The sequence below is a fragment of the Phascolarctos cinereus genome, unplaced genomic scaffold (assembly GCF_003287225.1).
Source record: "Phascolarctos cinereus isolate Bilbo 61053 unplaced genomic scaffold, phaCin_HiC Scaffold_3;HRSCAF=262, whole genome shotgun sequence".
Classification (NCBI taxonomy): Eukaryota; Metazoa; Chordata; class Mammalia; order Diprotodontia; family Phascolarctidae; genus Phascolarctos; species Phascolarctos cinereus.
Window position 1 is genome coordinate 47,626,444 of NW_027555736.1, and position 13,337 is coordinate 47,639,780.

At 45.4% G+C, this 13,337-nt stretch overlaps 1 protein-coding gene across 1 annotated transcript in view; it reads left to right on the forward strand.

Moving 5' to 3' along the window:
- Nucleotides 1-13,337, forward strand: part of ARID3B (AT-rich interaction domain 3B) — a 55,282-nt gene that overhangs the window by 20,893 nt on the left and 21,052 nt on the right. The window contains exons 3-4 of the mRNA XM_020994653.2: nt 6,188-6,259; nt 6,502-6,574. Coding sequence (XP_020850312.1) covers nt 6,188-6,259; nt 6,502-6,574 — 145 coding nt within the window. The remainder of the gene's footprint in view (nt 1-6,187; nt 6,260-6,501; nt 6,575-13,337) is intronic.

Sequence of the window (13,337 nt, forward strand, 5' to 3'; positions counted from 1 at the left end):
AAAGCGGGTCCCTCTGGATTTGGTCTGAGATTCACAGACTTTCTGGTCTGAGGAAGGGGGTGAGCCACCAAGGGCCATTAACCCTCTAACATTCTTCGATTTGGAACAGACTCCCACTGACAGACCTCTTCTGGTTTGAATATTTGTTTTGTGGGAAAAGCTGATGATTCTGACTCCTTTCAGAATACACACACACACACACCCCCCTCACCCCACATATACATTCTTTCCCTTGCCATGCATGAAGCCTTTTCTTCTTTCTGCACTATTTTGGAAACCAGTTCGTATCTACCCTCCAAAAATAACTCCTGGTGGCAGTTGAGCTGAATGGGTGTGCAGAAGCCAGGACCAACTGCAGCTGGGGCCTGGGGGGGTATTTAGTGACAAACTGTCAGTTTCCTGTGGACTCCTGGTGAGATCAAAGATTTAGGAAGGGAATTCTCAGGGAGGAAAGGCCGAAGGGGTTGTAAATGGCAATAAGAGACCAATCGGTGCTGTTGTTGGCTTCCCTAGTGCATTTCTAGGGTAATTTAATACTCTTGTTGATAGCGCATCAAAGACTATTGCCTGGACAGGTTATACCTTGTGCTCAGTGGCCAGTTCAGCTACACTCTCCTTTTAGACTGTTTGATCTTTAAAGTGTCCAGAGTATTCTTTAAGTTACTTTTTCTTGGCAGACTGAGAGTGAGGTATTTTGGTCCCTCTGCCTCCTCCACTACCCACCTGCCTCAATCTCACTCATTATTCAGTATTTTCTGAGCTTGTAACTTTCCAGTAATAGAGCCTGCAGACCAGCCCCTGACAGGGATTCCTCTTGCTTGTAAATCTGCATTGCACAAGTGGACCAGCTCTTGTAAAAGTTGATCAGGGTGAAGAGCCAAGCAAATACTTGCTAAAACCAATCATCCAGAAGGGGGGGGGGCAGTCATAGAGATGCTTTAGCTGTGACAGGATCCTGAGCCTTGTCTTTGCTTTTGGATGTCACTGTTAATCCTGAGCTAGAAAACAGCAGATAGTTCACTGAGAATCAGAGTTTATCCATAGGCTTAGCTGCCTCTGAGGAAGAAGTTATACCTCCCCCCTTTCCACTCAAACAATGAAGTTGACGCATGGTGAAGATTTTCCCACCATTTGCATTTATGGTATTGGGAATTTTGCAATATACAGTCTTAGGATTTCAACTGTCCATAGTCATGAGGAATTAATTGCTCATCCATTTTACTCTAGGCAAGTAGTGGGCTGTTTTTGTACTTTTCCTGGATGGGACAAATAGTGAGATTAGTCACAGAGCCTCACTCCCATTTCTTTGCAGTTCTCTGGGTTTTGATAGAATGATTCCTGAGCTTATGGCATTTCAAGTTAAAAGCCCATCATTAAACAGATTTTTAAGCCCCATAAGCTGTTGGCCCCCAGTGGCATATATTCAGGGATAAGACCATTCTTTTTCTTTCTTTCTTTTTTTTTTTGGCTTGGCAACAGGGTTAAGTGACTTGCCCAGGGTCACACAGCTAGTAAGTATTATGTGTCTGAGGCCAGATTTGAACTCCTGACTCTGGGTCCAGTGCTTTATCCACTGAGCCACCTAGCTGCTCCTGAAAAAACCGTTCTTAACAACAGATGCCATCCTAGGCTTGGGTGGAGCCAGAGGACTCTTGAGGGTACAGGTGCCCCCAGCTTAAAAGATCTTCTCTTTCTGTCTCCCCTCTGCTGAGCCCTCTCACATAGGTATTTGTTTTCTCACAAAAACCTCCAGCTCTCAGTCACACATGCATGTTTGTTTTTATACACAATCTCCTGCTGTTGGAAGATAGGTAGAAATAGTCCAGTTTGTATTTTCTGGTCCCTCAACCCAGCTGAGTATTAAATGGTTTCTAAGTGGGCATTTCAGAGCAGCTGGAAGTTACTGTAATTAGCAGAAAGCTGTGTTTTAATCTCTCTTAGTGACAGCCACACAGAAAAATTCTCCAGCGAACAAAACCAGCGTTCAGATCTCTTGGTAGAGCGAGTTAGAAATTGACTGGCCACAGTAAACAGCTGACTTAACAGAAGTGGCAGTAATCCCCCATTAAATGTCTTTCAGCTGATGGGGGCTCGCAGGGTAATTGACTTTCCAGCAGGAATTACCAGCTCAACTGAAATTACTGGGCATTAGAGCAGCCCCCTGCCCTCTTGTGAAAGGACTGCTGCAGCTCTGTGTGCTTTTGCTGATGCTATTCATCTTTATTATCCATTGTGTTTGTTACCACCAGATGACACCAGAATGCTGGTGACTGTGTGTGTGTGTGTGTGTGTGTGTGTGTGTACACGTGTACGGGTTTCTTCTCGCTTAGTCATTGTCTTTCCCGAGCTGATGGTGCTGCAGTGAGGGCTTATCGTTAGCTCTGGCCAATGTGATGAGTGCAGTCAGCATTTACAAAGCACTGGGCCATGTGCCCACTGCTGGTATCATCAAGGGACAAAGCACTTGAGTACATTTCATTCTACTAAAGATGGTATTTGGGCACTTGTTGCCTTGCTTTGTCTCACCACTGTCCTGCCAGAAAGTGACTATGTGTGTGTATACATACGTACATACATACATATATATATACACATATTTTGTACACACACCCATATCTATATATGTATATATTTCTGTATCTCTATGTGACTGTCTCTCTCTATATATATCTCAAAATTCACTTCCTTCAAGGAGACCACCCTGAGGAGTTCACTGAAGCAATGGGGTAGACTGTGATTTCCTGTTTAGCATCTTCCTCTTCTCACTCCTACTCACCTCTCATAGCCAATCTGTTGTCACACCTGGTTATGACATCTCTCATTTCTGTGCCCTTCTTTTCATTCACACAGACATACCCCAGTTCAGGCCCTTGTCCCCTCTCACTTGGATTATTTTATTATAAATAGCCTTCTAATTAATTAAACTGCGTGCCTCAAGCCTTTCCCCAGTCCAGTCCATCCTTCACAAAGCTGCCAAAATGATTTCCCGGCAGTGTAGATCAGGCTGTGCGCCCCTCCTTCCCTCCATTCAGTAAACTCCAACGTCTCCCTCTTTGCTGTAGAATAAAATATAGAATGTAATCTCTGGCATTTCAAGCTCTCTACAGCCTGGCCTTTTCTGTGCTCTTACACGTTTACTCCCTGTAGGAGTTCGTATGGAGTTCAACCATATGGGCTTACTTGTTATTCCTCACACATGATGCTGTGCCTTCCATTGCCAAGTCTTCACTGGCTGTGTCCCATGCCTGGAGTTCTTTCTTGCCTAACCCCTGCCTCTTAGAATCCCTGATCCTTTTTAGACTGAGCTCCAGCACACCTCCCACGGGAGGCTTTTTCTGGCTGTGTCCTCTCTCCTAAGGTTGGCCTTGCTCTGTATGTAGCAGTTTATCTAGATGTTCTGTCCCCTGTTAGAATGTAAGCTTCTTGAGGATGGGATCTTTCTTGTTATCTTCAGGGCCTAGCACAGGACTGAAGAGCTCTTTGCCTAGTACTGATAGTGCTGCATTCACCTATTCAAGACCACTCTTTGAGTCTGACTGTTCAGCCAGTGCTGAAGATACTCAATTGTGTGTCTGTCTAGCTCACATTTCTCCCTCTTTTCTATAAGACTAACATGAGAAATTGTATCAGCTTTTTTGCTAAAATGTCAGTAAAGGAACATGGATAGCATTCTCCTGATTTGCTAGTCTAGAAACTCCATAAGAAATGGAAGCAGTGTTGGCCCAGCATCTGTTCTGATTCATTCTATGCTGATTTTTGTTAAGTGTTACTTTTCTAGATGGACTTGACTTTAAAAAGGTTCCCTGTTTCCTACTTGTAGGTGTCCCCCAGAGTCTCTTTTCCTCCTTCTTTTTTTTTTCTTCTTTTCTTTGGAAATGCATTGTAGCCTCCTTTAGATCGACTATAATAACTTGGAATTTCTGTATTCTCTACTTCCATATCCTCTTCAGTAGGAATGAAGCTACTAATTGATCAAGTCAACTGATGATGCAGTTTTACCTTCCTTGTCCTTTTAACAATGACATGCAGTTAGAAATTGAGGGGATGCCCATCAATTGGGGAATGGCTGAACAAATTGTGCTGTGTGATTATGATGGAATATTATTGTGCTACAAGAAATGATGAACAGGATGGTCTCAGAAAAACCTGGAAAGACTTACATGAGCTGATGCCGAGTGAAATGTGTGCAAAGTAACAGCAATATTGTAAGATGAGCAGCTCTGAATGACTTAGCTATTCTCAGCAATACAACAATCCAAGACAACTCTGAAGGACTTGTGATGAAAAATGCCATCCATCCCCAGAGAAAGAACTGATGGTGGTTAAATACAGATTGGAGCATACCTTTTATTTTATTTTTCTTGAGGTTCCCTCCGTATGTTTTCTTTCACAACACGACTATTATGGAAATGTTTTGCATGACTACACGTGTATAACCTATATCGAATTGCTTGCCTTCTCAGTGGGGGTGGGGAGTGGAGAAGGAGGAAGAGAGAGAATTGGGAACTCAGAGTTTTAAAAACAAATGTTAAAAATTGTTTTTACATGCAACTGGGGGAAAATAAAATACTAAATAAATAAAAAGTTACCCAGTAAAAAAAAAAACAGCGACATTCAAGCATATCACCTTGAAACTGGAAGGTGCCTCAGAGGTTGTGTGCTCTAACTTAGTACCCGGCTGGCCAGCATTAGCTTAACTTTAAAGTGACCTTGAGACAGCTCGTTCTTACTTTTAGGCAACTAAGTGTTAGAAACATTTTCCTTATAATGAAAGGAAATTTATCTCATTGCAGTGTCTACCAGTTGCTCCTCTTATGTCCTCTGAGGCCAAGTAGAGTAAGTTTTATGCCTTTTCCACATTAATAGTCCTTCAGATACCTGAGGACAACTATCTTGTCTCCCCTTAATGTTCTTTTCATCTCTAGTTCCTTCACCTTTTCCTTCAGTGGCACAGCCCCGTCATCTCTCTGATTGACTTTCCCCATCTTGCCAATGACCTTCCTAAAGTTCAGTGCCCGAAACAGAAGCAGGACCCCAGGTGTAGAGCTTTAGGGTAGCATACTGCGGGGCTGTGACCTCCTTTCTTCAGGATAGCCTGCACACTGCCCAAGATCTCAGCTTTTGGGGCTGCCGAAGCATACTGTTCACTCAGCTCGACCTAGTACTTCACTAGAACCCAGGTCTTTTTGTCAGAAGCTGTTGCTTAGCTGTGTCTTCCTTATCCTATACCTGTGTAATGGGTTCTCACAGTTTCTGTTTTAAACTCCAGCCTATTAGACTTAGCCCATTGTGCTAGTCTGTCAAGATTTTTTTGGACCCTCAGGCTCCGTCTATCACATTAGCTGTTTTCCTACTATTCAGCTGGCTGACTGACAGCTTCCCTGAATTATAGCTTCTTTAATGAAAATAAACTTTTCACCTTAGCAGCAAAGGCTGCTCTGTTCTTTTAGATAATGTCACTAGAAACTTCATACTTCCTAGAAATGTGGGTACTAGCTTCAAGGCCTTGAGATCTCGAAGTCTGACAGACCATGTCTGAAGAGAGATGGCAGTTCCAGCTTCCTTTTACTCTCTGGCCTTTTCTCTCCTATCTTTACTCATTTACAGAGATGGGTAGGAGGTCAAAGTACAAATTTCCCCGGCTACAGGATGATGGCATTATCAAGATGAGGATAGGGAGAACCACTAGAAGATGCCTGGCTTCTCCCATATGTTTACCCAACCTTACTTGCCTTTGTCTTTGAGAAGTCCCAAGCCCTTTGAGAGTCATGTGTTACACCACTATCCCACTGCAGTTGGAAAGCTTTCTTTTTACCTTACTCCTTGTGATGAAAAATAAAATGACTTGAATGTCAGGCTTGAATGAGGGACTGTTTCTTTTTGATGCTTTCTGACCAGTATTTCATGTGAGCTGGAATAAGTGAATTGCAGAAGACCTTTTTATCCTCACTTTAAATTATTCCCAGGGCAGCTAGGTGGCGCAGTAGATAGAGCACCAGCCCTGGAGTCAGAAGGACCCGAGTTCAAATCTGCTGTCAGACACATAACACTCACTCTCTGTGTGACTCTGGCCAAGCCGCTTAACCCCAATTGCCTCACCAAAAAAAAAAAATTCCCCAGCTCACTTTCTACTCATCATTTTTCCTTCCTTTCCCCTCATAAACTTTTCCTCTTTGTTCCTTTTCAGAATGGTGGTTTGACCTGGAGTGATGATGCTGATGGAGGACGGGGAAGGGAGATCTCTCGAGATTTTGCTAAGGTCTGTGCTATTTTGTATGGTGGTAAAAATCCTTTGGGTTTAGAAAAGAAAGTTTCTTTGTATGGATCATTTCTCTAGTATCCTACCGAAATCTCCGAAGCTAAGAATAGGGGTGGGTCATAATTCCTAATTAGGAGGGCCCCCCAAAGGGAGGCAGTAACTTTTTGTAACCATGGCCTTGTTCCACCAGCAGGATGGTATTTGACATCCTTTTTTTTTTTCCTTGGGGATGCGGTTTGCAGTTGTATGAGCTGGACAGTGACCCTGAACGGAAAGAGTTCCTGGATGACCTTTTTATCTTCATGCAGAAGAGGGGTAAGTACTCATATATTGACCAGTCTCCTTCCAGAAGCATAGCTTCAAAGTCCAGACGTGAGAGGCTTGCTGATCAAGTCTGGCAGCTGTGGTAGCAGAACCAGCAACAAAGTGAGGAAAGAGGAGTTTTGGAGGAGTCTGGATGGAATGGTCATACTAGTCCTTCCCTGTCTCAGTTTTTACTCCAATTAACTGGTCCCAAGAGTCATTTCAGAATCAAATGTTAGCTCCATTTTATCATCCCAGCTGCTCTGTTGGTCACTCTCACTACTGCCAGGGCCCACTGCAGGGTCTCTCTTACATCCTAGAGAGTAAGAAAAGTAAATGGAGGAATAAGAGCCCCTTAGGATTTGTAGCAAAGACCTGATGTAATCCACAGAAAAGAGAGGCCCTTTCCTCTGCTCTCAAATGTCTCTTTGATCCTTATTTCCATTATCTTGGTTAGCACATTGTTGCAGTTCAGTTGTGAAATGTGCCAGAGTCTCCCTGATTCCGTATTCCTCCTTGCTCTCCATCCCTCTCCACCCCCTACCACTAGGGACCATGGTGCGACTGAGCCTTGAGCCTAGTGTGTTTCCTTCCTTTACATCCTGTTATAGGATCTGGGTCACTAACAAGTTCAGCTGTCAGGAAGCCTGGGCAGGAATCATGAACTCCACACCACAGAGCTCCTCGGCTCCCCTTGCGCTATCACCCCCAGTTGCTCAAAGCCACAGGAAAGCCTTCACCTACCATGTTTCGTCAAAGCCCCTTGCTTCAGTGCCACTACTGGGTTCATGCATCAGTCCTTTTGTGGGAAGAGAAATCAACATTTCCTGAAAGCAGAAGGTTAAGATACTCTGGTTCAGCCTAGGCCGTCCTCCCCCAGCCACCCAGAACAATTCTGCTCCCCATCTTTTTGCTTACAAGAGCTATAACAGCTGCCTGGCTAGTATGTGTGTAACTACAAGATTGTTCACGGGGGTATTTGAAAGCTGTGAGTCCCATTTTTCCCAGCCATCAATTTCTGCAAAGACAGGGTCTAGGAAGTCTAACTGGTTTACACGTATAACCATTATCTGAAGCTACACATGTCACTGTAAGTGAAGAAAGAAGGTTATAATCCTGCAAATGTATGTGACTGCCAGCAGAACACCTCCTGCTTACCCGGGGAGACAGAAATCCACTTAATACTTTGGTCTCCCCTTCCAATTACCTTTTAATTATTTACAAGCTCCACGAGCCCAGCTGGTGCAAGCCAGGAGCTGATCCTGGCTCGAAGGGGCTGCCATAGCAATATAGATTTTAATCAGCAGTGTATTTCCACTGTTTTATTTTCTCCTTTATTGCTGTTCTCATTTCCCAGAAGGATTTTAAAGGGAAATGGAAGAGTAGTATCGGGCCTGCCAAGACAGAAAAACAGTCAGGGCAGCCTTACCAGGCTGCAGAGAAGCTGAATGGGGAGACTGGAGACCTTTGGCGTGTGAGCCTGGCTTAAGCCAATTGTCTCCTCACCAGAAGGCAGCATTGAAGAGTGAAGATCGGAGTTTGCTGGGTTTCAGCTGTCACTTGGCAGACAAGGTTAATTGCCAAGCTCTTTGGGTTTAGTGTGAAAAAATTGACTGGGCAAAATTTCAGCTAAAATGAGGTACTTGGATTGTTGGGAGTTTGAGGCACCCTAGGGGAGGAAACATTTCGATGAACTAGTTTCTGTATTCCATTTGTTCAGGCAGTCAGTATTTATTAAGTACCTATTGTATGCAGAACATTTTGGTAGCTTCTAAGAGATCTAGGTTGGTTACATGAGGTAGAGTGTGTGCTGGTTACTCATTTGGAGGCCGAAGGTTTGGGCTTCAGTCTTGACTCGACCGTTCTCTTGATTTATGTAGCCCGGGATCACGTTACCCAGCTCGTGGAGTTGCTCAGTAAATTAGTCAGCATGTAATTTTTCAGTGCCTACTCTGTGCCAGGCACTGTCCTAGGTGCTGGGGATAGATACAAAGACCAACCATGAAACAATCCCAGCTGTGCAAGTGTCTGGAGGGATATATGTGTGTGTGTGTGTGTGTGTGTGTGTGTGTACACACATATCCAGAATCAAGATAGATGGGGTAGCCCAAAAGTCAAAAGCTGCACTAAGACATTTGGGACAGCTTATGTAGAATAATACAGAATACATACAAGATAATTAGGTAAAAGTAATAAGGAAGGGTGGCAGAGACTAGCAGCTGGGAGAGAGCAGGAAAGACTTAATGAAGAAGGTGATGCTTGTACTGTTTCTTTTTTGTTTGTTTGTTTTTTGTTTTTGCTAGGCAATTGGGGTTAAGTAACTTTCCCAAGGTCACACAGCTAGTTAATTGTTAAGTGTCTGAGGCCGGATTTGAACTCAGGTCCTCCTGACTCCAAGGCTGGAACTCTATCCACTGTACCACCTAGCTGCCCCCTGAACTGTTTCTTGAAAGAAAAGGGGGCTACTTTGGGGCAGAGAGGGAGGGAGAGAGGCAGTGCCAGGCACTGGGAATGGCCAGAGCAAAGAGGTGGCAGGTAGTATATGAGGGACAGAGAGAAGATCAGTTTGTCTAGATCACAGAGTGTGGAGTGGGGAGCCAGAAAGATCCATTGAGGCTAGGTTCTGAAGGGCTTTACAAGCCAAACAGAAGGTTATAGTCTCTCGTAGAGGGAATGGGAAGTCATTGGAATTGATTGAGTAGGGGAGTAGTGTGGTCAGATCTGTGATGAAGGGAAATCATGTAAGCAGTCGTGTGGATTGGAGCGGAGAGAGGTCTGTTTGGAAGCCCTCGAAGGCCTTCAGTGAGCGTCTGAGCGATGCTGGTGCTGTACATGCACACAGAGGTCAGATTCGAAAGATGTGGAGGCAGAAACAAGCTTTGGCAGCGGTGGCCTTGTGGGGGAGAGAGGAGGAGGTGCAGATAACCCTGATGTCTGACCCTGGGCCGGGTGAGCTTGCGCTGTCTCTGGACCATGCCGGCTGAGATGGCCAGGAGGCGGCAGGACTAACGCTGCCCCAGCAAGGGAGAAGTTAGTTTTGTTCTCTTTGGGCTCCGGAGGGTAGAACCAGGATCAGGCAATAGGAGTCCCAAAGAAAGCAATGTACTCTTGTGTCAGGACAGCTTTCTAATGATGGGAGTGACCCACATGGGGGATGGGCTGCCTCGAGGTGAGGGGGGCCCCCCTCTGGGGAGGTCTTCAAGCAGAGGCCACTTGTCAGGTGGCACGGGGGGGGGGGTTCCTTTTGTATATGGGTTGGGCTAGATGGCCACTGACATCTCTTCTAGCTCTCAGATTCTGTGAATGTGTGAGAGAGATTAGGGCCGTATGTAGAGAGATCTGGAAGTTATCTGCATGGAGATAATGAACCTATGGGAAGTGTTGAAGTGACCAGAAGAGAAGAGGTCGTGATGAACCAGCCCAGGAGCCAGAGGAGCAGGTAGACATGGAGGAGGGCCCTAGGAGAAAGCTGGCACAGAAAGCCATGGGACAGAAGGCTGAGGCGAAGAAGGTGGGCAGCAGCATCAGACACGGTGCAGGTACCAAGAAGAAGCAGCGCTGAGGAGCCCCGCTCCCTCGGGAGGCCTTTCCTGACTCTTCCAGACCATAGTAACATAATCTTCTCTAACTTTGAAAATCCATCTGTACAGTGCATTTGGAACTTAAGCAAGGAGGCAGGAGATCATGGGGCTTTGCAGGGCCCCTGCCTTTGACTGAGCAAGGATGTCCCCCCACGCAGCCCAGCCCAGAGCCTGCGTGTGAGTGGGCTGTGCTGTGCCACAGGAATGGAGGGCAGTGCGTCTGCTGGAGTTCCCTGCCCCGCTCTTGGTCTTCCTGTCTTCCTCCTAGCTGCAGCCTTCATGTTGATGTTGCCTCCGACGCTCTAATCTCACAGGACCTCAATGTCTTCAAATTGTTATGAGTATCAGATGAGAAAGTGTGTTTAAAAAACTGAATAGTACCATATAAATGTGAGCATTCCTTTGGAAGGGCAACGTGCATATGCTGGAAAGAATGTAACACTTGTGTTCAGATGACCTGGCTCATGACACCGACTAGCCATTGGAACACGGGCAGGGTCACTTATCTGAGACAGTTTTCCTTATCTATTAAATGGGAGTAGCAAGGCTTGTATTGCCTGCATCCTAAGGATGTTTGGAAGAAAGTACTTGGTGAATGGTAAACCTGAGCTGTTCTGGCCTGGGATCTCTCTGATCCCCGATTACCACAGGTAGCTGAGCTTTGACTTTATCCAGGCCTTTTTGTTTTTTTAAACTATTCTGTGATTTCTTTGGTATAGAGAACTGCTGAGGAAACTCCTTCTAGCAATGCAAATCGACAACTGTTCTGTGAATTAAAATCTTAAAGATTTGTCTGAGGCACTGAGAAGTTAAGGGGCATGTTCAGGGTCACCAGCTAGTAGGGCAGAGCAGTCATGTGCACAGGGTCTTTCTGCCCCCGGGGCTGGCTCTGGTGCATTCTGCCAAGTGACCTCTCATACCTCCCTAGCCCGGATGGCCCTACGGTGGGGGCATACCAATGGTATGACCAGTATAGAGAGCGGAGGAATCCATAGCCCTCTGTCTTTTCCCATCCTAATAAGGTAAGGAGATGGTGGTTACTATTATTCTCATTTTGCAGACAGGGAAAGGTGCAGAATATGCAGGGTGGTTTTGTACAAGGTGATGAGGTGAGTCTAGAACTAGGAATAGGAACAGATTTATTCATTTAGCAGCTGTTTCTTGAACCCCTGTTATGGTATGTGCCAAGCTCTCTGCTGCATCCTTTGAGGGGCAGGGGTGCAAAAAAACAAATAATGCTCAATGATCCTTCACTTGAGACACTGACATTCTAGGTAGGGAGATGAGGTAGAGACTTGGGAAAAGTTAAATGATGTGAGACCTGGTGCAATAAAAAAATGACTATATAGGAAGACAAGAGAGTTAAGTTCTAAACTCTGCCACTAACCAGCAATGTGTCTTTAACCCCTAGAGAAGCCTCAGTTGTCTTGCCTGTAAATGGGGCTAAGACCTTGCCTAGTCAAAGGCAGGGGCCTGGACAAGGTCATCTTCTGACTCATTGGTTAAGTCCATGTGAGTGCATTTTATCTATTGATGGTGGTATCTAATCCCTCTGCTAGATTGTAAAGGCCATGAGGAGGGGAATCCTGTCTTTCTTAAACTTGTATCTTCACCGGCACCTAGCACAGTCCTCAGCACACAATAGGTGCTTAATATATGTGGTGGGGTTTTTTTGTTTGTTTGTTTTTTAGGGGAAGGGGTATTCTAGTGGAGAGTAGTAGGAGAGAAGGCTGGAAAGGGAGGTTGGCCTACCATTGTGGCAGTTCCTGAGTGGTAGGCCTAAGGTCCCATTTCATCCTATAGGCAGACAGTCTGAACCATTAGAAAATTGTGAACTGGGGATTGACATGATCTCATTTCTATAACACTTTTAAGGCTTAAAAAAATTTTCTCCCTCATAACTGTATGGGTCAAGTAATAATATTCTCATTTTAAAAATAAAGAATAAGTGAGAGAATCCATGAGGAAGGCAATGCTTTAGAAAATAATGAACAGGGGTATAAAGGATGAATTTGAGTGGAGAGAGTCCAGAGAATGGAAGCCCAATGGTGAGGCCATTTCTATTATACTTGCAATGCCCACATTTCCTGACAGTACTATCATTTTGAAAGTCTTTCAAGAAGACTGGGAATTGATTGTGTATGTTAGATGTGTGAAGCCTGGAGTCTTCACATTTCACACATGAGTGAGAATAAGGGCCCCTGACATTTGTGACTTTCTTGTCATTTTTAAATTGAACTTTCTGAGGTCCATGGGTTAATGCCAGTTCTTGGTGGCTGGTGTGAAGAATAAATGGCACATTTCACAAGAGGCTTCCAGAAATTCCTCAGGCTCGAAAGGTCGCAGGGCCTAGTTACTGGCGCCAAGAATGTCCTTCCGAATGGTGGGGTGTAGTCTTAACGCAGGTTGAAAGGATGAGGTTTATTTGAACAGGAGCACAGCGGGCTGTCTCTGAATGACTGCAGCTGCAAGTGATAAAATGGCTTTCCCGTGGCCATAATGCCTGAGGAGGTAGAGGGAGGCTCTGACTGCCTTTTTGTGTTCCTGTGTAGCTCTGCCCTTCTTCTAATTGTTTGGGTAAATTGGCTTCAACGGTGGGATCTTTCAGCCTGTAATCATTACCTTTGATTTCTAGGACAGACTTGTTTCTGCCTGTTTTTTCTTGTCTTTATGCTGCTGGTCAGCACCACCCGGGCAGCCTGTCTTCCACATTGGAAACTGGGCAGGGAGTCCCCAGGCTGCAGACCATTTACTGCTCTTCCAGCTGTTGGCCCTTCTCGGGAGACCACATGCCTCCTGTTCCCAGAAGCCATGCTGTAGGGGAGTCAGCATGGCTCAGTGTTTGGGGAGTTGAATTAGACTGAGAAGTAGTGGATTCAAGGAGTGGAGCATGGACTGGAGTGAGGAGAGACTTGTGGCAGGAAGGACAGCCAGCAGGCTTGAGTTCAGGTGTGCAGTGATGGGGCCTGCCCTGGCATAGTGGTGCTGTCAGAGAAGAGAAGGGGGCGTACTCGAGAGATGTTACAGAGATACACCTGGCAGGCATTGGTCACAGATCACGTGTGTTGGGGAAGAGAATGTGAGGAGTCGAGGATGAAATGTTAGGGACCCGCACAACTGGGAGGATGGTGGTGCCCTAGAAAGTAAGTGATAAGGAAGTTTGGAAGGGGAGGGGGTTTAATGGGAGAGATGAT